This window comes from Panthera leo, chromosome A1 (genome assembly GCF_018350215.1).
Source record: "Panthera leo isolate Ple1 chromosome A1, P.leo_Ple1_pat1.1, whole genome shotgun sequence".
Classification (NCBI taxonomy): Eukaryota; Metazoa; Chordata; class Mammalia; order Carnivora; family Felidae; genus Panthera; species Panthera leo.
Window position 1 is genome coordinate 10,857,013 of NC_056679.1, and position 20,761 is coordinate 10,877,773.

The 20,761-nt window shown below is 41.7% G+C and overlaps 1 protein-coding gene across 1 annotated transcript in view; it reads left to right on the forward strand.

Annotated features, from left to right (window-relative positions):
- The window catches only part of RXFP2 (relaxin family peptide receptor 2), a 42,381-nt gene extending 22,052 nt beyond the window's left edge, over positions 1 to 20,329 (forward strand). Inside the window, exons 10-18 of the mRNA XM_042954258.1 lie at positions 210 to 281; positions 1,732 to 1,803; positions 5,123 to 5,194; positions 5,306 to 5,377; positions 7,289 to 7,360; positions 9,959 to 10,188; positions 10,818 to 11,228; positions 14,233 to 14,451; positions 18,915 to 20,329. Of these exons, the coding sequence (XP_042810192.1) occupies positions 210 to 281; positions 1,732 to 1,803; positions 5,123 to 5,194; positions 5,306 to 5,377; positions 7,289 to 7,360; positions 9,959 to 10,188; positions 10,818 to 11,228; positions 14,233 to 14,451; positions 18,915 to 19,174 (1,480 nt within the window). The 3' untranslated portion in view covers positions 19,175 to 20,329. The remainder of the gene's footprint in view (positions 1 to 209; positions 282 to 1,731; positions 1,804 to 5,122; positions 5,195 to 5,305; positions 5,378 to 7,288; positions 7,361 to 9,958; positions 10,189 to 10,817; positions 11,229 to 14,232; positions 14,452 to 18,914) is intronic.
- Positions 20,330 to 20,761: the final 432 nt, after the last annotated feature.

Consider the following 20,761-nt stretch of genomic DNA (forward strand, 5'->3'; position numbering starts at 1 on the left):
GCCTGGAGCCTGCTTCGGATGCTGTGTCTTCCTCTCTCTCTCTGCCCCTCCTCCACTCACGCTCTGTCGCTCTCCGTCTCTCAAAAATGAATAACCGTTAAAAAAATTTTCTGTAAATGAAGTTCAGAACTGTTATGGCCACGAGAAGCGCCTCCAGACATGTGATTCGTGCAAAAACATTAAAAATATCTTTCCCCCGTGCATTTTAGGGATTTGGAAGGCAATGGAATAAAATGTCTTACGAATTCCACCTTTCTGTCATGCAATTCACTCACAGTGCTGTAAGTATACAATGGAAATTAGCGAACAAGGGGAAACCCGATAGATTTGGAAGTCAAAAGAAAACACTGACAAGGAATTTTAAAATAGTCTTTTATTTACAGCCTCGGTCTGGAACTACAGTCCTAGAAAACGCACCCATGGGTTGATGGATTTTGACGGTGGGCCTAGCCTTCAGTTGAGCTGCCCAGAAGCTAGGTCTCCAGCTGTTCCCCTTCTTGCTGAGGGCAATTGTTATTTCACTGCATCCTCTCAGCTGAGCCGAGCTGGTGTCTAACCCCGTGATAACCAAGGAAATGAGATCATGTGTGAGAAAAAGCTTAGCTCTACAATAATGAGTGCTTACTGCCCCGGGCACTTATCCCTTGATGTCTGTCGCTCTCTCTAAAGAAAAAAAAAAAATGATAATTTTACTCTTTAGGGAAGAATATCTAGTGTATTCTGATCTGCCAAAGATTCTGATTGGTGATTTGGATTGCTGATTGTGTTTTTTTTCATTGGGCGGGGCGGTGCACATGGGTTGGTTACGCCACGTTTGCACTGGTGAAAAAAACACAAGAATTTTGCTTTCGTTTTAACCAATAGTTTTCCACGTGTAGTAAGCAGTTAGTAATGTCTGGTGGTTGCACAGGTGGTTGGAAAAGAAAAATTGGAGTATATTCATTTGTAGTAGTCTAACCACTGTTTTTTTTTTTTTTTTCACCAAACTAAGAGACGAGGTTATTGCCAGGCTACATATTTATCAGTCAGATTACAGACCAGCATATTGAATGAGAAAAGAGGGGCTATCCCACTCAGAAGATGCAAATAGTTGACTCTTTTTCTCGTGGATAATGAGAGAAAACACTGGTAAACTCAACAAATTACCTTGACACTTTCTATTTTACAGCCCCGTGTAGCTTTTGAATCACTGTCATACTCACGAGCTCTCCTCTGTAGGGCAGGTAGCTGCCAACCCCCTCTTTTTACCGTAGGTCTTAAAGAATTCCATTTCTAGACAAAGGAAATGTAAAACCAGTGCCCTCACCACCACCACATTTAAAATCCATCTGTGGCCCCATGGGTTCAAACTCTGTTCTCTCTGGCCTTCTCCTAAGGAATATGCCTTACACAAGGCAAACCCTGCTCTAAGTATTAACGGGGTCGAAATCTGACATTACGTGTGTGTCGGGAAGTAAACACTTTCTGAAGCCATCAGAATGGAAACCAAATGCAGCCTTAGAGACCACACTCAGCCCCTCAGCTTACCTATGGCTAGCGTTTCCTGGAGAGAACACGTAGATATCCTCGGTGAGAAACTCCTGCCTTGTGCTCCACACCAGATCACGCCTCACTTTGACACTTCACAGGAGGCCTTGAGAAATCACACGCGGATCACTGGCATCTCCCAATGAGGACTGATTCTTACCGCAGACACAAACCAACAGTGCTGACTCTCACCATGTCTTACAGGTTTCTGCCTAGAAATCAAATTGATTTTGTTCCAGAGAAGACATTTTCTTCATTAAAAAATTTAGGAGAACTGTAAGTAGCATTGTCTACTAGGAAAATAGGATTGCTTCTTCCAAGATTATAAATTTAAATGACTAGTGAGGCTTCTTTTTCACTAGTGGCAATCAAATCCTGCAGACTCCCGGATATTCCAAATCAATTAAGAAAACCAACATTATCCTAAAGCCAAAAGCAAATTAAAATTAAACAGTGGGCTTAATACGGATTTAGCCTACGCTAATTTCTCTGCCTATTTTCTTTGGGTGATTTCATGTGTGTGTGTGTGTGTGTGTGTGTGTGTGTGTGTGTGTGTGTGTGTTGGAGCAAATGGGCTTTTTGTAACTCCTTAAACTAAAGGATCGTTATCTCTAATGACTGGCGTATAGTTAACTCTCAGTAAATGCTTGCTGAATGAATGACTGCAATGATATTAATCATGACTGAACAAAGGAACAAAGATGCTTATTATCCCTTGAGAAATTATGACTTCTAGAGCAGATGAAACAAATACTAATGTCTAGAATGATCAGGCTTATTGAAAAATGTGCAGAGAGATCATGGAGCTTTTTCTGTTCAAATATATGTTTTGTAGAGCTAAAACTTTTAAAAGCATCTGCCTTGCGATTAATTCACTGCTACCCACATAATTGTGTGTCATTGGAAGTGAAAACTCAGTCTGCTACATTATAATTAGTGGCGATTAGGATACAGAACTCCTCCTCCTGATCTGAAGCCTAAAAAATGGAAATGAATTTCTTAATCAATCTCTCCCCCCTTCTTTATACCTTGCTTTGAAATACAGAAAGGACTGGGGAAAATAACTCCGTAAGAGTCACTTGAAAACGAATGCATGAATAATTAAGATAATTCAATCTCATGTATAAGTATCACAAACCAAATGCGCATATATTTACTAAGTGCCTAGTATGTGAAAGACACGGATTAGAACTACAAATATTGTCATTCTATGGCACAAAGTGAAACTCCCTTAGAATTGCTCAGTCATTCTTCCTCATGAGGCTTTAGGGGTTTGCTAGGGATTTGGGTTACAGGGTGGGGCAGGTGAACAGCCCAGGACGAACAGGAGGGACGTTTTAGGTACAAACTTAAGGAGATGGTGGTACGGAGTTCGTATTTTGAAAACTATTCAAACCCTCCTTTTATCCTACACTTTGGCAGAGCTCCACACACCCCGGCCCCCCAAAAGAGCCATTAGCTTGCTTTGTGAAAGACCACCAGTAATTCATTGCAATCCACTAGTCCCCAGTAAGTGGAAAGAAATTCAGAAGTTTATAGAATTAACTTGAACGAGGTATTTTTAACTCCTCAGTTTACAATAGCGTTAGATAATTTTCCTGAGCCATTATGACCACAAACGCTGCCTGGAGAGGAATCAAACAGACTTAAGGGAGGCCACTAAAGCCCTTTCCCCTACGAGACTGTACTTTGTTTTTCAACGTGACCCTTAGCAGGATGTTTTCTAGCTGTACAAGACATCATCGTCTCGCTGTGTGGTCACGCTCTCGCTGACCCATGCGTGCCTGTGGCTGTCCTTCTGCGCTACAACCCTGGGGCTCTCTGCTCGCTTACAGCTCCTCAGATCAGAAGTTTCCAGCTGGCGGGATGTCTATACTTGGGTATCATGACAACTCCTCAAAAGCATCTGTTACAATTAATGTATAGATGACTCTTACCCCCCTGTCAGCTTCTTCCCCTGAACTTGCCATCTTGGTGGTATCAGCATCCTTCCCGGCAGCCAGGCTCAAAGCCTCTTCCTTTCTTTCCGACCCTCGTGACGCTTCATGTCCCATCGGACAGTGAGCCCTGGCTGTGCCCCCTTAAGCCCTCGTCTTCTTTCACCCGGTCCAGGGTCAAAGCCTCCTGCCTGGTCTCCATCCTTTTGCTCCTTGACTTTCCATGCTTCTGACAGAACTGTCTTCCCATAATGCAGAGCACAGTTTGCCCCTGTCCTTCTCCATATTCTCACTCCTTGTTGCTAGCTCTCAATGTTAATGTTCAGAAGAATCACAAGGGATACTGGCTTTAAATGCATGTCACCAAGCTGCCCCCACTCAGAGATTATGAAGTGATAGTCGTGCTGGAGTGGGCACCAAGATAGTTCTTTGAGTGGGCTCCCAGGATTTATAAGCATCTTCCTTGGTTCTGATGCCTGGGCTATGCTCTGGGAAGTACCACCTTGGAATCTGTTCAGGGCCCTTCCATTTTGACTCCGTGCTTATTTCCAGGCTCACTTCTTCCACATCTCCCCATACTTTCCATCCTCCACCCACGCTGGGCTATTTACCAACTAGAGAAGATGTCATCGAATTCCAAGTTTCTGTTTCTCTGAGCCTGGTTAACCCTCACCTGAAAAGCTGTTCTTCTATTCCGCCTATGAAAATCATAAAGCTTTGTTTACGCAGTTCCTAATTTCCAACTCGTTCCTCTGTTTTCTTTTGTCAGTAGGTCTGTAATAGCACCTGCTTCATTCCGTCCTTGTTTTATAATCTAGTTGCTTATTCTAATTGTAAGCTTCTTTAGAAAGATATCTAAGTCTTAGTTATTTGTAGCTCCCACCTATCCATCCATCAACAGCTCCAAAGCATCAAAAATAGATAAAATCTTTTGTTTGACTCTTAAGCAATTGAATGTCTGTTTCACTTCTCAATACCTTCCCTGGTTCAGAAGCATATTTTGGACTCTTAAAGATTCCTGATTCCTTCTGATCCTAGACAATCCTTTTCTACATTCTCTAGAAACACTTTGCCATGATTCTTCATGGATTGGACGGTACTGTGATACTTTGTTCTAAAATTTTAATTTCCTTAAAAAATAGTACTATAACAAAATAGATTTAAAATGCATGAACTTATCCATTCAAGACTATCTGGGGAGATAATATGTGGCCAATACCGTCTTAGTTGGAATGCAAAGTAAGTAAAGGCAAAGGTCTTGGCCTCAGAAAGCTTCTGATAGAGTTGGATAAATAAGATATCACATACTTGAACCCAGGAGGAATCACAAAAACGAATGATCGAAGTGTACAAAGAGTACCTGAAACAGAGGAAATTAATCAAAGTAGATATTGAAGCCAGGTTGGGAATGTGTTGGAGAGGGACTGAGAGGAAATTCCAGACAGGAACTGGATGAGCAAAATGTCACACGTCTGAAATGATGGAAAACATATCCATTTGGCTGACTCACAGAGCCCTGTTTTGTAACAAGTTATCAGGATGGTTAAATTGGATCCTATTTTCTGTTACGTCAAATGGGATGGTGATAATTGTGAAGAGTAATACCCATGTCATTTATTTCCAATGTAATTGCTTTGGGTTTTCGCTGTCATCAACAGGGACCTGTCTAGCAATATGATAATGGAACTACCAGCCCACCTTTTTAAAGACCTGAAGCTTCTACAGAAACTGTAAGTTCTTCTTCCCACCCACCATCATCAGATTTAAATGGCAACATCTTGAGCTTCCAAAATAATAACATCCTGATGCTTCTTTCCTTCCTCTTTCTAATGGTACAAAAGGAATCTGTCGTCCAATCCTCTTTTGTATCTCCACAAGAACCAGTTTGAAAGTCTTAAACAACTTCAGTCTCTGTAAGTGAAATATAACGGTATATTGATTATCATTTGAGTGGATATATTTTACTTAGAACCACGTTTATTTTTAAATGGGTACTTTATGCAGAGAGCTCTTAATCTGAGCCCATGCCATCAGACAATTGTGAATATCATTGTTACCATCAAGTATGTGCTGAAATGACAACAAAGCCACCTCTTTTACCGTTTAATCTGTTGCAAAGACCATTTCTGTGTCTGAAGCTACATGTACTGGGTTCGTATGGAAAAATCTCATCCTACAATTTTCCCGAAGAATTACATTTTCAGTAGGTTGGTTACTGAACTGTTGCTAAAAAGCAAATTATATAAGACTTGCCTGCTTTTCCCTTTCCCATTTGCTACGACAGTCTATTTGACATTGGTCTACAGTGCATGCTTTTTCTACTTCTATCAGTAAAGAAAAAAATATCCTAGCAACACGAACATTCAGACACTTAATGTTGCTTCGTATTTTAAAATTTCAAACATATTAGTGTCAAGAACTCTGCCAGTTCTCCTTTGAACTTCCTCATCCCTTTTCTATGAATAGCCATTGTTGGTTCAAATTTGTTTTTACACAGAGAACATATGCATTACCTGATCTCAGCCTAAAGCCTTTGCACATTTAATTCTAAAGCCTTATTCTTAATATCACTTTTTCTTCTTGCTAAATAATTTTCTTTTGGCAATTAATGCCAGATTTAGGTTCTCTTTCAACATGCTCTCTCTCATTAGTAAGCATCCACCGATGAAAAAAAGACTTTCCTCATTTTGTTTGAAGATTCATTGACATATTGATTCCACAAACATTTGCCAGCCATCAACTTACCTGTAGCGCTGTCTTAGGCATCCAAGATGTAATGACCTCTGCCCTTTTGGAAACTATCGGCTATGAACCAAATGATCAAATAATCCATGTAGAGTTAAAACTGCGGTAAGTCCAGGAGAAAGCCAGAGAGAAAAGAAAGAAGAGGGAAACAAACCCTGTAAGAAGGACTCGAGTTTCCTGCAGCACGGGCCCTGTGATGATTCTGGAGTATAAATGTTCCGCTAGGTTTCATTTCTGACTGCCAAAGAAAAGGCAGTGCTATGAAGGAGTCAACGGCCAAGGAAACCTCAGAACCATGTCGAGAAATCCCTCCTCAGATCAAGCAAAAAGAAACTGAGTGAGAATCAGACAGCTTTCAAAAATAACCATGAAAAGTAAGAGGCTTCTGTCTTTTTAGATTTTCCTCTCTCCATCTGTTTCCTGAGAACATGGCAGTTTCCCTTAATTCATGCCACCCTAAAGAGTCTTCAAAGAATCCGTATTTGAAGAAGCTTCTGGATAAGTGAGGAGTATAGGAGTTCCCACTGCAGCCCTCTGAGGACATCTCATGGGGTCTGGGAAGGAAAGGCATTATACTTCCCGCTACTATCTTAGGAACGCTTGTTCAGAGTTGGAGCCCTGCTTACCGCTTCCCTGGTTTTCCGCCCGAAAGACCCATAGGCCTGGAAGAAACAACTGCATTTGAATCCAGGCCCCCACAAAAGTCACTTCAGTGATGTTCTCAGATTGGAACTACCAGCTCCTGTCAAACCCTCCACAACTCACATGTCGTGGTCCATGAAACCAAACTGTGCAGCCAATTTCACGATCACACTAATCACCACTGCCATTTTTAAATCAAAGAAATGCATGAAAATGTCTTATTAGAATTAATTCTGCACTTCAAGTGACAAAATCAGCTCCAACTTACCGAAGGCATAAATAGAAATAGCAATCTTCTAAGAGAGTTTACTCTAACATTTCCATCCTGGTTTGAACTGGTAACAAGACTTTGAAGCATGGCATTTAGGATAGGACAAAATGCGATGATTAAAAAGTTAAGCCCTAAACACATGAAACCTATTGTGCATGTTTTCCAGAGACCTGGAAAGGATAGAGATTCCAAATATAAATACGCGGATGTTTCAACCCATGACGAATCTTTCTCACATGTATGTATGTATGAAAGAGTGGAGAAGTAAGCATGGTGAAATCTTGCCAATGTTCTAGTGTAAACTGTCTAATGTATCACTGCAATGTGTTTGTATGCACGAAAAGTCTTTTTATTGAGAACTTTTTAATTTTGTCACCTTTGGTCCCTGTCAAATAGAGTTCAATATTATGATGTGCCGACATGAGACACTTCTCCCTGGAAACACGCTGTTTATCCAATTGAGGTCCAATAAGAGATCAGGGTACCAGAATGCCACACATTACACAAGATGAAGCCACTGGCTAAATGGTACTCAGGAGACCTGGAAACATTAATTCACCTCACATGAATGAGCAGTCGGCTGCTCTAAGATTTGAGCCCTTAGGAAGAAAGGTGCTATATAAATTCCAGGTGTTGTTACTGTTACTAAGTGCACTACAAAATGGAGGTAATTAATCTTTATAGTAGTTTTTGATAAGTCACTTTAATATATTTGGCTAAAGTGCACTGTGTAAGTTGTGTTAATATATGTGTTTATGACATGATCATTTCTTTCCCAGCTGTATAATCTCTGTGTTCATGATTTCAAAAATTAACCCTTGTTATCCACAACAGTAGGGAGGATTCGATGTAAGATTACAATTTGGGTGCAGCAAATGGATGGAATGGTTGGTGTGAAAGTGCTCTTTGGGGAGAACAACACGTTTATGTCTCTGCAGTAGGTGTGACTACTAAAAGACAGATATTTGACGCGTATCCACATGGCTTTCCTAATTTCCCTTTCTGTGGCACCAGTTAGTGAGGCGATCATTTCCTTGTTGCAGGCAGAATGTGAGGTCCTTTTGGGACAGAGAAATTCACCCTTAATAGAACATGATGGAGAAGGTGCTGCTTAAGCTATGAACTTCGGGTTGAGGTCAAGAAGGTCCCGACAATGAACAGAAAATGTATTAAGTTAGTTGCTTCTCTACTGAGTGATCTATTCTTCTTTCACCTTCCTCGTCCACCATTTATTGAAACACATCCACCTCATAGCCCCCAACACTTTCTGCCAGCCAGTGCCTTGGTCACAGCAGGAGGAGAGATTGAATGACCAAGACCCTAGCTGGCTCTGTCTGAAGGCAGCAGACATGATGGAATCTCCTTTAAGAATCTCCTTTAAGACTAAGAGGTCAAGTCAGGTGTGTGCCAGGGACTCCAGGCAGGGAGAAGATAAAAAGAGAATTTATACATCAAGCCCCTTGAATCGGATAGATGATGTCAGGAAGCTAGGCTCTGAGCTACTTGGGGGCAGTGATGGCCCCCTATTTCTCTACCTGACAAGCCCAGTGCTGAATTATCCATCATTCACTTGCTCATCTAGGAAGTGGCTAGATGAGGGCTTCCCATGTGTCAGGCCCTGTGCTAGATCTGAGAACACAGGGATGAACAGGAGAGAGAAGTGTCTGCCTCACGGAGCTTCCGTTTAGCTTTGGGACCCAGAAAGCGAACAAATAGTTAACACATACCGTGAAGAAAAGCAGAACAAGATGAAGGGTCAGAGGGAAGATGTAGATGGTTCACATAGAAGTCAGAGAGCTGGGACATCTGAGCAGAACAGAACGAAGGGAGGGAGCAGGCCTGGCGATATCTGGGGGAAGAATCTTCCAGGCAGGGGGAACAGCAAAAGCACTGCAGTGATAAGGGGGTGAGCCTGGCTTGTTTGAGTTTGGGAAGAAAGACAGGGTGCCCGGGTGGAACTAGCAATGAAGGGAAGGAGGTGAGTGGATCCGGGCATCCAGTCTTGAGGGGCCTTGAGGCCGCGGCTAAGGAAAGCTTCCTTTAACTCTGTAGTCTCAAAACTGAATGGAGAGATGGTTAAAAAAAAAAAAAAAAAGGATTAGACAAAGAGAAATGAACTAAAAGAAGTTGTATGGGGGGGAAAAGTCTACATACACAGGTTTAGGGAGCAGCAGTAAGCCAAGTGACCTCCCAATTCAATCACATGAAGCTTCCACACACCTAGGTCACAAATACCTTGATCACAAACAAGCCTGTATTTTTCTCTAGAAACTGTGTAAGCCCTTTTAGGCTCTGGTGAGAAATCTGCTTCCTCTCCTAGCTCCCGTGAGTCTGAGGTTTCCGAGTCTCAGAGACTCTCCCTTCCTGCCAGTGTCAGGGGAAAGGAGGCTGGGTAAGTGAGTGTACTTAAACTGAGTACCAGGCAGGAATGCTTTCGGCGAGGTCCTTTACATCCCCGACCCAAGCCCCCGAATGTGTGCTACAGATCAATGTAACAATGACAATTTGCTTTTTACCATACCCTAGAGAATAATCCAGGAAATTAGGAAGAAATAGAGTCCTGGAGACTTCACATTCTCATGTCCTCACCCGACACATCTCGGTCAAGCCACAGAATTTCTATGCCCTTTAGGTTCTTTGTCTTTCCAAGAAGAACACTGCCCAGAGTAACGTAATATGTAATGAGGAAACACTCTAATTGCATAATCATTATTAAACAAAGATAAACACACCTAGTGAAGTTGCCTCCCTGAGAGAGCAGCAGCTCTGCCAGGATGGCAACTGTAGTTTCTCTGTCATTGCTGTAAAGTGACTCTTTTTTTCCCTTTGAATTTAGTTATTTCAAAAACTTTCGATACTGCTCCTATGCTCCCCATGTCCGCATATGTATGCCCTTGACTGACGGCATTTCTTCATTTGAGGACCTCTTGGCTAACAATATCCTCAGAATATTTGTCTGGGTTATAGCTTTCATAACCTGCTTTGGAAATCTTTTTGTCATTGGCATGAGATCTTTCATTAAAGCTGAAAATACGACCCACGCTACGTCCATCAAAATCCTTTGTTGTAAGTATGTTTCCTACCTAAATGGATTTAGGATGTCTTCTGTGACCTGAGCACTAGATACATATTGGCCTTCAACAAAGGCACTTAGTACGGATTAGATGAGCTAGGCATTTTTTTCTCTGAGTATGAACTACTGTTCTCTTTGGCTTTCTGTTTTAGATTGCATGAGTTTGCAGTGATCCAGCATTCACCGCTGGGGGTTATATCTTGGAAATGGGGTAACAGGGAGCTAATGAATCAACAGAAAGATTATGGAGGACAGGTTGTGGGTTACAAACTAAGCTCAGTTTGCCTTCAATTACAACAGCACCCATGCTCCTCGAGCCCAGAAAATTATTCTCTTTGTTAACTAGGCCAGTAATACTTATCTACTGTTTAAAAACTAGCTTCCCCCACAAAACTTACCCCCTCACGCACACCACCATTTTTAAAAATTATAAAACAAAGACCCAGTACAGTATTTTAGAATTGGACATTTTTTTGTGAAGTCCATTGGCTTTTAGAGATCGCTGTAGTGTAGGTGTTTATATTAGTTCATTTAATACAGGATGAAGGAAGTAGACCCAGTTAGGAAACCGAAACTGAAATGTTGGGAACTATCAACATACAATGTATTGATTCCTTAACAGGTGCAGATTGCCTGATGGGTGTTTATTTGTTCTTCATTGGCTTTTTTGATATAAAATACCGTGGGCAGTATCAGAAGTATGCGTTACTGTGGATGGAGAGTTTACAGTGCCGCCTCATGGGGTTCCTGGCCATGCTGTCCACCGAAGTCTCCGTCCTGCTGCTGACGTACTTGACTTTGGAGAAGTTTCTGGTCATTGTCTTTCCCTTCAGTAATATTCGTCCTGGAAAATGGCAGACCTCGGTCATCCTCATTTGCATCTGGATTATGGGATTTTTAATAGCTGTGATTCCGTTTTGGAATGAGGATTATTTTGGAAACTTTTATGGAAAAAATGGCGTGTGTTTCCCACTTTATTATGACCAAACAGAAGATATCGGAAGCAAAGGTTATTCTCTTGGAATTTTCCTAGGTAAATTATATTTTTCACTTTCTGGGCCAACATAATTTTGGTAGAAATATCATATATTTCATCAACGGTGTTTTTGTCCTTTTCAGAAAGTAAATGAATATACTCAAGACTGTGTCCTTTTTTAAAGAAAAATTCTTACTGAGTATAGTTTTTATTAAACTTTTTATATAGAGATTTAGTATGGGAAACAAAAACATACTGTCAGGATCTCTGGATGATTTTTTATTACCTGTAAGACCCTTTGATTTTCACATTGTGACTATGAGCTGGAGGAAGTCTAGGTTAGTACCTTGACCTGTGACCCCGTCAAGTTATCTGAACTCATTTTTATTTTTTTTACAATCTAGATATGAGTTAAGTAAATAATAATAATAAAATTCTGGAAACTCACTGACAGGAGATTATTGGAATGGAAATACCAAGAAGGTTTATTGCCTTTGGTAAATGCAGCTCTAAAATCAAAACTGGAAGAGTGCTTAATAAAACTGCTTTCAGTTTTTCTTAATTCCCTCTAATTTTTAAGAAAAGAAGATCCTACCTTCTCTGGAACGAAAGTGAATGAGAAGTGGAGCTCTTTAAGGTTAAAAAAAAAAAAAAACACATTTGTTTTTGTCCAATAGGTATCCCTGCTGTTTAAAATTAAGACGATTTCCATATCATTTCTTTAGAGCAGTATTCTCATCTTAATTTCCCCTTCTCATCTTTTTCCCTCTCTAAGTGGTCGATAAGCTCTATCATCCTTTCTTTCTCATCAAATTTTTTTTCATCAAAATATACCACTGCCTTCTATTTCTTCCAGTCTCTACCTAGCATCACCTTCATGTGAAACCTCACTACCTCAACCCTGAAGGGCTTATTACATGAGCCCTTACTAGTCTTTTGGCCTCAGGGGCTTTCTCTCTTCTATTAACCTGTTCACTCCCTGAGTATCAAAAAGGCCTCAGCTCTGAGACCTTCAATGACTCCCTGCTACTGCCAAGGTCAAGTGTACATTAGTCACTTAAGATACTTCACAAAATCGCTCTAACCACCGGTCCAGCTCTTCTTCATGGATTCCTTTTCTTCTTCTGAGAAATATACCTTCTTAGCACCATTTTAATAATACTCTTCACATACGACCCCGTTCTATAGCTATTTTTTCATGGACGTTGTAAGCTGTTCCTAGCATAGATGCACTTCATAGAGACCACTCCTAACACACACACGCATTCCGCTCCATTCCATTCGCTGATTCATCAATGATTTATTAAGCACCTGCTATAGGCCAGGCACTCTTTTGGACACTGGAGACACAACAGATCAGCCCTCACAGACCTACCACCAGAAAGGAGGATGAAGACAAGTAAACACATTCTTATGTCACAAACTGACAAATGCCACAAAGGAGGAGAACTGGATGTTCTAGGAGGCCCCAAATCTGAGCACCGGGGAAAGCTTTCCAGTAGGAATGAATCCAAATCCTTAGGCCCAAAGGATAAGGAAGGATTAACCAAGTGAAGTCTGTTCCAGGAAAAAACATAGTGGAGGTAGAAGTCCAAAGCCAGGGAACAGGCCCAGATGAAAGGCCAAGAAGTTAGGTGTAGCTGGATCTTATAGTTAAGGAGAGTGGGGTAAGATAGCACCTGTGATGTATTCCAGGTAGATCAAGAGACGTGCACACACACGCACACACACACACACCCACACACACTCATCATCATCATCACCTATATACACTTGGCTTACCTGTGAGAAGAGTCCTAGAGCCTTTTTTTCTCTTTAAAGAATATACAAATACACAGTTTGGAAATCAATTCTTTATTTTAGAATGGAATAAGATTTAGAGAGATGCTGCAAGGAGAGTAGCTTCCATTTACCCCTCACCTAGTCTCCCCTATTGCCAACATCTCACATCCCTATGGTGCTTTCAGAACACACGATTTTAATCCTTCCTGTAAGTCTGTTTTCACAATTTGTATTATAGGATCATCGTTAAAAGTCATTACCTGTTATTCTTAACTAAAGTTTCTGACAAGAGGCCTAAGATAAACCAATTTTATAAAATTCTATTGAATGGCTTTGTTATGAGATTCTATGGAATGTGAAATGTTTTGGATAAAAGCAACAGAACACTGGGAATTTATACAATTCTCCCCTAGACTTCACCCATCTTACACATAGTCTAGATTCAGATGAACATTTTTTTAAACAACTTCGAAATCGTATGCATGTTTTATGCTCACAGTGAGGAATGTGATAATTACTCTTAGTATTTTTATTCCAGCAAGAATATAACAAAGTGACTAAGAAGTCAGCATTATAAGATAGTGATGTTAAGTGAGAAGTTGACCCTATAGTGAGAATATATTTGACCCTAAAAAATCATTCGTACAGTTGAATTTTTTTATTTTTTCTTCTCTTTTTTCTTCTAAAACAAGTCTAAAGGGTTCTGAATTTTAGTTTAAATTACTGTAAGCTCTCTGAAAAAAAAACAAAACAAAAAATGCATTCTTGTTCTATGTAATATTTTTTACTTAAGACCAAAAACCATGGGAGATAATGTTTTTGAGGCTATTATCTTCTTGATATTCCAAGTCATCTTGTTCCTATTTATAAGATAAAGAAATGGGGTCATGTTTATTTTTTGAGATAATCAGATGATTACAATAATCCCTTAAGATCTGAATTTGTGGGGACTGAAAAATGAAAATAGCTTTATTCTGGCTTTCAAAAAGCTAAAATTCACCTCATGCTACACCTAGATCTGAATTTCAGAGGCCTGAAACTCTTTATAAAGGGTTTGTGTGTTTCCAGTATCTTTTTGATCTGACAAACCCAATTCTTTTAGCTTGTTGCAGCTGATAGCCTTGGATTCAGGGTTTTTAGCTGATCGCCACTGGACCTATACAAAAATATCCTTGGAAGTACAGCCTAAGAAGGCGCCATAATGAGCATCTATGTAACACAACACTTTTACTGTTGATTTATACACCTGAGATGTTAAGAGCTGTGCTTTTCCCAACAGGTGTGAACTTGCTGGCTTTTCTCATCATTGTGTTTTCCTATATTATTATGTTCTGTTCCATTAAAAAAACTGCCTTGCAGACTTCGGAAGTGAGGAATCATGTTGGAAGAGAGGTGGCTGTTGCAAATCGTTTCTTTTTTATAGTGTTCTCTGATGCCATCTGCTGGATTCCTGTATTTGTAATTAAAATTCTCTCCCTCTTCCGGGTGGAAATACCAGGTCAGTCCCTTCTATTATTCCCAAGTACATTGTGCTTTCTTTAGCCCCTTGGCAAGACCAGAATACAGTGCCTTACATATAGTAAATTCTCTGTAAACACCTACAAACAACTATTATTTTCCTTAATACTTTATAGTCTGTATTCTAAGACAGTAACTGGGCAGTGGTGCAATCCAGACAAGGACGATAAGGAAACAGGACTGAGAAAAAAAACGAACACTTAGTGTCTCGTTTCTATCTGAGCTAGACAGCGGCTCTTAACCAAGAGGACACATACAAAATCAAAATATACACAAAAAGCCCAGGTTTCATCTACAGGGACAAAGAGCTACACGCAGGTATTTTGGAAAAGTTCTCCATGTGCCCACGTGATTCTGAGGCACACACCCCTCCTTAAGAACCACCAGTTTATTTCACGGTCCTTGCCGTATGGTTGTCACTCTAGGCTCCGCTCTAGGGTGTTAGATGTTTGGTGGAATGGGGTCTCCCACCCACACCCCTAGTTCAACCAGAGGAAAAAAAAACCCTTTCATTAGTTAGGTTTTTATGCGAACCCCTTTCCGGGACTTAGAAATCACAGTCATCGAGGGGCCACCTGAGCTTTGGCCTGACTCCCAGGGACACGGGGTTTCTACTTGGCGGGGGGGGTGCTCATCCGGGGCAGAATTGTATCTGTTCATCTTGGCACCCCAGGGTCAAGCATGGGGTGGACGCTTCGGAAGCGCTTATAAAAGAGTGATGAATGTCCAGGAAACAAGCAGCTGTAATGATTTCTGTCCCTCTGGCGTGTGCATGGCAGTCACGGGAGGTCTTGTCAAGTGCCTCGCTGCGAAACGGCACACAACACCCACAGCTGCCACTTAACCTGTCAGTTTAGACTGATCACAAGGCAGATGCAAGGTGTGAAAGTGCAGATCAAGAGAGACATCACGGCTGACTACTTGGGAACTTTCACTGAGTGGCGAGGGCAGATGCCTTAAGAATGCATGTGCCATTGCTTGGGGAGACTCAGCTGCATGTGAGTGAGGAGCAGAATTACTTAAATATTAATGGTCACCGCTGAGGAACTTGACGAACCATCCAGTGTGCGACAGCGTCCTGGACAGTTCTATTTTTACATCCTTGCATTCCGAATTCAACAGGACTAAAAGGTCCGTGGGCCTCCGTTGCTCATGGAATAAAATCCAAGTGCTGGGATCGGCATTAAAAATCACCTCCTACCCCGCCCTCGTGTATTCTGTCATCCAGGCTCCACTCTAGAGTGTTAGATGTCTGTTGGAACGGGGTCTCCCACCCACACCCCTAGTTCAACCAGAGAAAAAACACTTTCATTAGTTAGGATTCTATGTGAACTCCTTCCTGGGACTTAATCCATTCGAATGATTAGGATTTTTTTCCCTTCTGTACCTTTTTGATGTGTTGACATTGCTGAAGATGTTTCCTCCACCTGGATTATATTCTCAACCTGTAGGACTCTAGCTTCCTAAATACCCCTGCTCATCCTTCAAGATTCAATCCAAATACTCCCTCTCCCATGGTACCAGTCTAGGTATCTCTCCAACCCACACCCATCTAACCCAACTGCTTAAATGTCTGCGACATTTTGTTTGCACTTCACTTATTAACCTCATCCGAGCTGCCTCCCAGCGGTGTTATTTTTTTTTTATGTGTTCATTGCTCCCTTCAGATTATAAGCTTCAGGACGATAGGGACCATATGTTGTTTATCTTTCCACAAGTGTTTTTTTTTTTTTTTTTTTTTTTTTGCATAATGTTATTTGATAAATGCTTCTTTAATTAAAGATGCTGAGCTGGTCCGAGAGTGGTGGAACAGGGTGGGAGGGGACTGTCTCATCAACCTCCCAAACTTCTCTTTCCACGCCTTTTGATGCCCTCCCCCACCCCAGGCACTTGCTTGTTTTTGATGTGGGAGGAGGCAGCCTTGTGTGGTGATAGAAGGACCAAGTGAGGCAGGAGTCCTGGGTTTCTGTCCTAATCCCGCCGCTGACCAGTTGAGGAAATGGAGGCAGATCACCTCACCTCACCGAGACTGTGTTCATACGGCCTCTCGAATTCCTTCCAGTTTTCATATTCTGTGAGCCTGTCAACTCCTTGAGGCTTTTCCTCTGTATTACTCTGCTTGGACTGCCATAACAGAGTAACACGAACTGGGTGGCTTAAGCAATAGAAATTTATTTTTTCACAGTTCTGGAGAGCTGGAAGTCCAGAATAAAGTGTCAGCAGATTTCTGCTGCAGCCTCCCTCCTTGGCCCTCCTGCCTTCTCAGCCTATCCTCACGTGGTCTTTCCTCTGTGCATATGCACCCACAGTATCTCTATGTGTATGAAAGTTTCCCTCTTCTAAGAACAGCTGTTAGATTGGAATGAGGACCAATCTAAATTATTTTAACTTAATGGCAGCTTTAGAAGGCCGTCTCCAAACGCAGTCACATTCTGAGGTCCAATACATGAATTTTGGAGCACACAATTCAGCCCATAGCACTGTCCGATTTAGAGTCAGGGGAGGTCTGGTGATCAAGATGTTTTGGTATCTGAGAGCCACAGGAGTAGTCATCATCCTTGGAGAGCTTACAACATTCCAGATCATGATAGGAAACTAGAAAGGGAAAAAAAAAATGTTTTGTGACAACCTTATTTGGCCCACACATCAGTCTTTCTCTACATCTATAGCTCAATCCTTTGAGGTCTGTCTTGAACACTGGGTGGACCTAACAGAGTAGCCTTGACGACATTTGACTAAGCCCCTTCTTGCTTGTCTGACTCCCCAAGTGTTGTAGGAAATGCTGGACTCATTGACTTAAACCCATCCTGTCCTCATCCTCCAAGAACTCTGGGGTGTACCCCACCATGGCATGTCACTGACAGCACATGCGGTCAGCCCAAAAGATAAGCCAGCTTTAGCCCTCCTTTCTCAGAAGTCACCTGCTGACCTTACATTAGTGAGTCACCCTGAGACTGAATGGGAAGTCTCATTCCTGGTCACAAGTTCCTCTGGGAACACAACAGACAAAAAGCCACTTGTTTTGTTTGGTTTTGTTTTGATTTCAATCATGCACGGTCCATACTATCTAATTTAAAAAAATTCAAGACCCGTAATGTAGTATTATGAAAGCTTAATAAATCTGAGTTATGCTAAATATAGGTATTTTTCTTCCATATTCTTTCCAGTTCAAAAAAATAAATAAGGACAAGAAAGAGAAGATGGGATAGGAAAAGGAAGGCAAACACAGAAAAAAAGAGAAGGGAGGGGATAACAGGAAAGCAGGAAAAAGAGGAGGGGAGGTCAGATAAGCAGTCAGAAGAAATGGAAAAGAAAGAAGAACAGAAAGGATGGAAGGAACAAAGCAGGGCAAAGAAGAACAAAGAACAATGTCTAAAGGATAAGAAAATTGTGAGATGGGGAGGGAAGAGAAGGAGACAAGGGAGAGTGACAGGGAATGTATCCTTGGCCTTACCCTCCAGCTCTTCACCTGAGCTGGGAGTTCTTTACACTTTTGAAGGTGTAAGAGGAGGCAGCCTAGTGTGGGGGGGGGGGGGGGGTCGCAGAATTGCAGGTGTTAGTGCTGAAGAGGGACGTCAGCAGAGCTGCCGACCGTGGCCCACCCAGCCCCCCGACTTCGATCAAGTAAGTTATCATCAGCCCCTTTCACAGGTAGGGTAGTTGAGGTCCAGGGAGCTTAGGTGATTTGCCCACGGTCCCGTAGCTCAATGAACCTAAGAGCAGGCTGCGTGAAAGGGCAAAAACACACTTCGTCCTCACCAAGTGCGTGATGTATTCGGAAAGGGCACAATCATCACAAACGTCTACTCACAAGGAAGTTTTGTGGCGTCTTTCCCTCCGTATTCTAATGAGCGTCTGTAAGGCTTCACACAGAAGGATTGATTCAGTTGGAAGATGTATTCTCCTTTGCTCGTCACATCCTCAGCCTCCGCTCTGAAAAGGATGGTTGGAATACGAGGGCGGGACAGTTAGGCCTTGAGGAGTGAAGTTAAGACCGAGGTCCCATCTGAGCCCGGACCAGATATTTCCTGAACACTGATCTATTGATTAAGAAGTATTTTGTCATTTTCTTACGTATCTATAAAGAAAAGCAATAACGACAAGAAAAATACATCATATATATATATATATATATATATACATACATACACACACATATATACACTTACATCTATGAAGTGTTTTTTTTTTAATATATTTCCTCTCAGTTGGCCTCCCAACAACCTACCAAGTAGTTACTGAAATTCAAAAATTTCTGAATGGTAGGACCTTGAATTCATAGGTCCTCTGCTCCTCCAACAGAGAAGGTCTCAATATGGTGAAAGAAAACTGTCATAGGAAGCCCTCCCCAAAGGAACATTGACTACAAACCGTTATGTGCTATTTGTGTCTGTTTAAAATTTCCGCTTCATGACATTTCCCACATTTCCTTTCCCTCTCCAGGCACAATCACCTCCTGGATAGTCATTTTCTTCCTTCCAGTAAACAGTGCCTTGAACCCCATCCTCTACACTCTCACAACCAGCTTTTTCAAAGACAAGCTGAAACAGCTGCTGCACAAACATCGGAGGAAATCCGTTTTCAAAACGAAGAAAGAAAGTCTCTCGACATCCATTGTGTGGACGGATGACTCCTCCGCACTTAAACTTGGGGTTTTGAACAAGATAACCCTCGGGGACGGTATAGTGAAGCCAATTTCCTAGCAATGGTTTTGGAACCCCGGACTTCCAGGGGACTACCTGTAAGAAAAGGACAGCGTTTGGAACATGCTACCTGCAGTGCTTTTCATCTCTCCCAACAGCAAACCTTTCTGCACAGAGAGCACAGCAGAGTGACTTCTGGCACTGCGTTCCGATGGCAGCTGTACTACTTATCAGCCGTGCGAAGAACTGTACCTATGGGTTCTGCTCGCTCTCGGCATTTCGGAAATGCACTAGCGAAACCACACATAGTAGGCCGATGGGCCGTTGATCCGCAGCTGGTCGACACTACCCCCCTGCAAGTGAAGGCCCCGCACGTTGGCACTGCATGTCCGCTTCTGAGTTGAATTGCACCGTCCGTAAAATAAAAACATTCATGACACCTCATTCCACGGTGGCCATCGTCACGTAAACCTCACATCTCTCTCTTTGCTTTTTCCACGTCAAAGGAAATCATCGGCATCCTACTGAACTGAGGGCAAAGGATTTCTGAGATGTTCGCCCGCCTCCAGCCTCACCCTCTATGCCGGTGGCGTAGAAACTTTGAAAGCACATCTTTACAGGAGGCTGTTGCATCCAACAAAACGGCAGAGAGACAGAGACTAAGCCTAGTACCATTCACCCTCTTGGCTGTTATTTAGTGTCAGCAGAGTTGAGATCGCAAACAAGATTATTTTTCTCGAGATTGCCCAGGCCACGAAGAAAAATTGGACACCCCAACGGCCAAAACTACATTTTAATCTCTTTCAAGGGTAATTTCTTTAAAGTAGCATCCCTACGGCTAGGAAGTTCTGTCTTCATAAAACACACGGATGAGACGTGTTAAAGGGGTTTAAGAATAGTGGTTTGATTGGGTCCGTTTGCTTACTCAGAGAAATTTCATTCAAAAAGGCCAGTAAGTTTGGACTTGAGTTTTGAAAATGTACACTTACTTGTGAAGGCCTGGATGTGTCGTTACCATGAAAGCTCATATGTGAAAAACAATCAGGTAAATAAAATTATATTTTGCATTTGTCCATATCTTATTTTATGTTTGAGAAAGACTACAGAGGCTGTTTATTGACTATTACCATGTTTCTCCTGAGAGAGAGTATAGCTGGGAAACACAGCACCTCAGTCAACAAGCACATCTTATATTTTTCTCTTACCCCTTTTTCCAAAGCATGAGGCAAAACCTGAATGTCTTTACTGCTGTCTTCATTCTGAGTTCCTTTAATGAGTAGAATCTAAGCAGCTGACCAAGAACTCCAGATTACCTCCTATCATCTAATAGCATCCAGGAAAGAATCCCAGAGTTCATGTGTCACGGCAGTTCTGGTAATTTACTTGTTATTGCTTAATAGTGACTAAAACCATTGTTTCAACCAAGTGAAACATCTTTTGCATCAGTGAAATCTTTCTGAGGATTCTGCAGATAACGTTCCTCCCCATTAAGTAGGCTGCCCTTTTCCCTTATGGTTTCAAACTTTTCTCCATTTTGTCTCCTCACTATGGTGAGTTACTTCCTGACATGTTTCCTGAATTTGCTGACATTTTATTAAACGCCCTCTGCCAGTCCTTGATCATCAGATGATTTATTTCCTAATACAT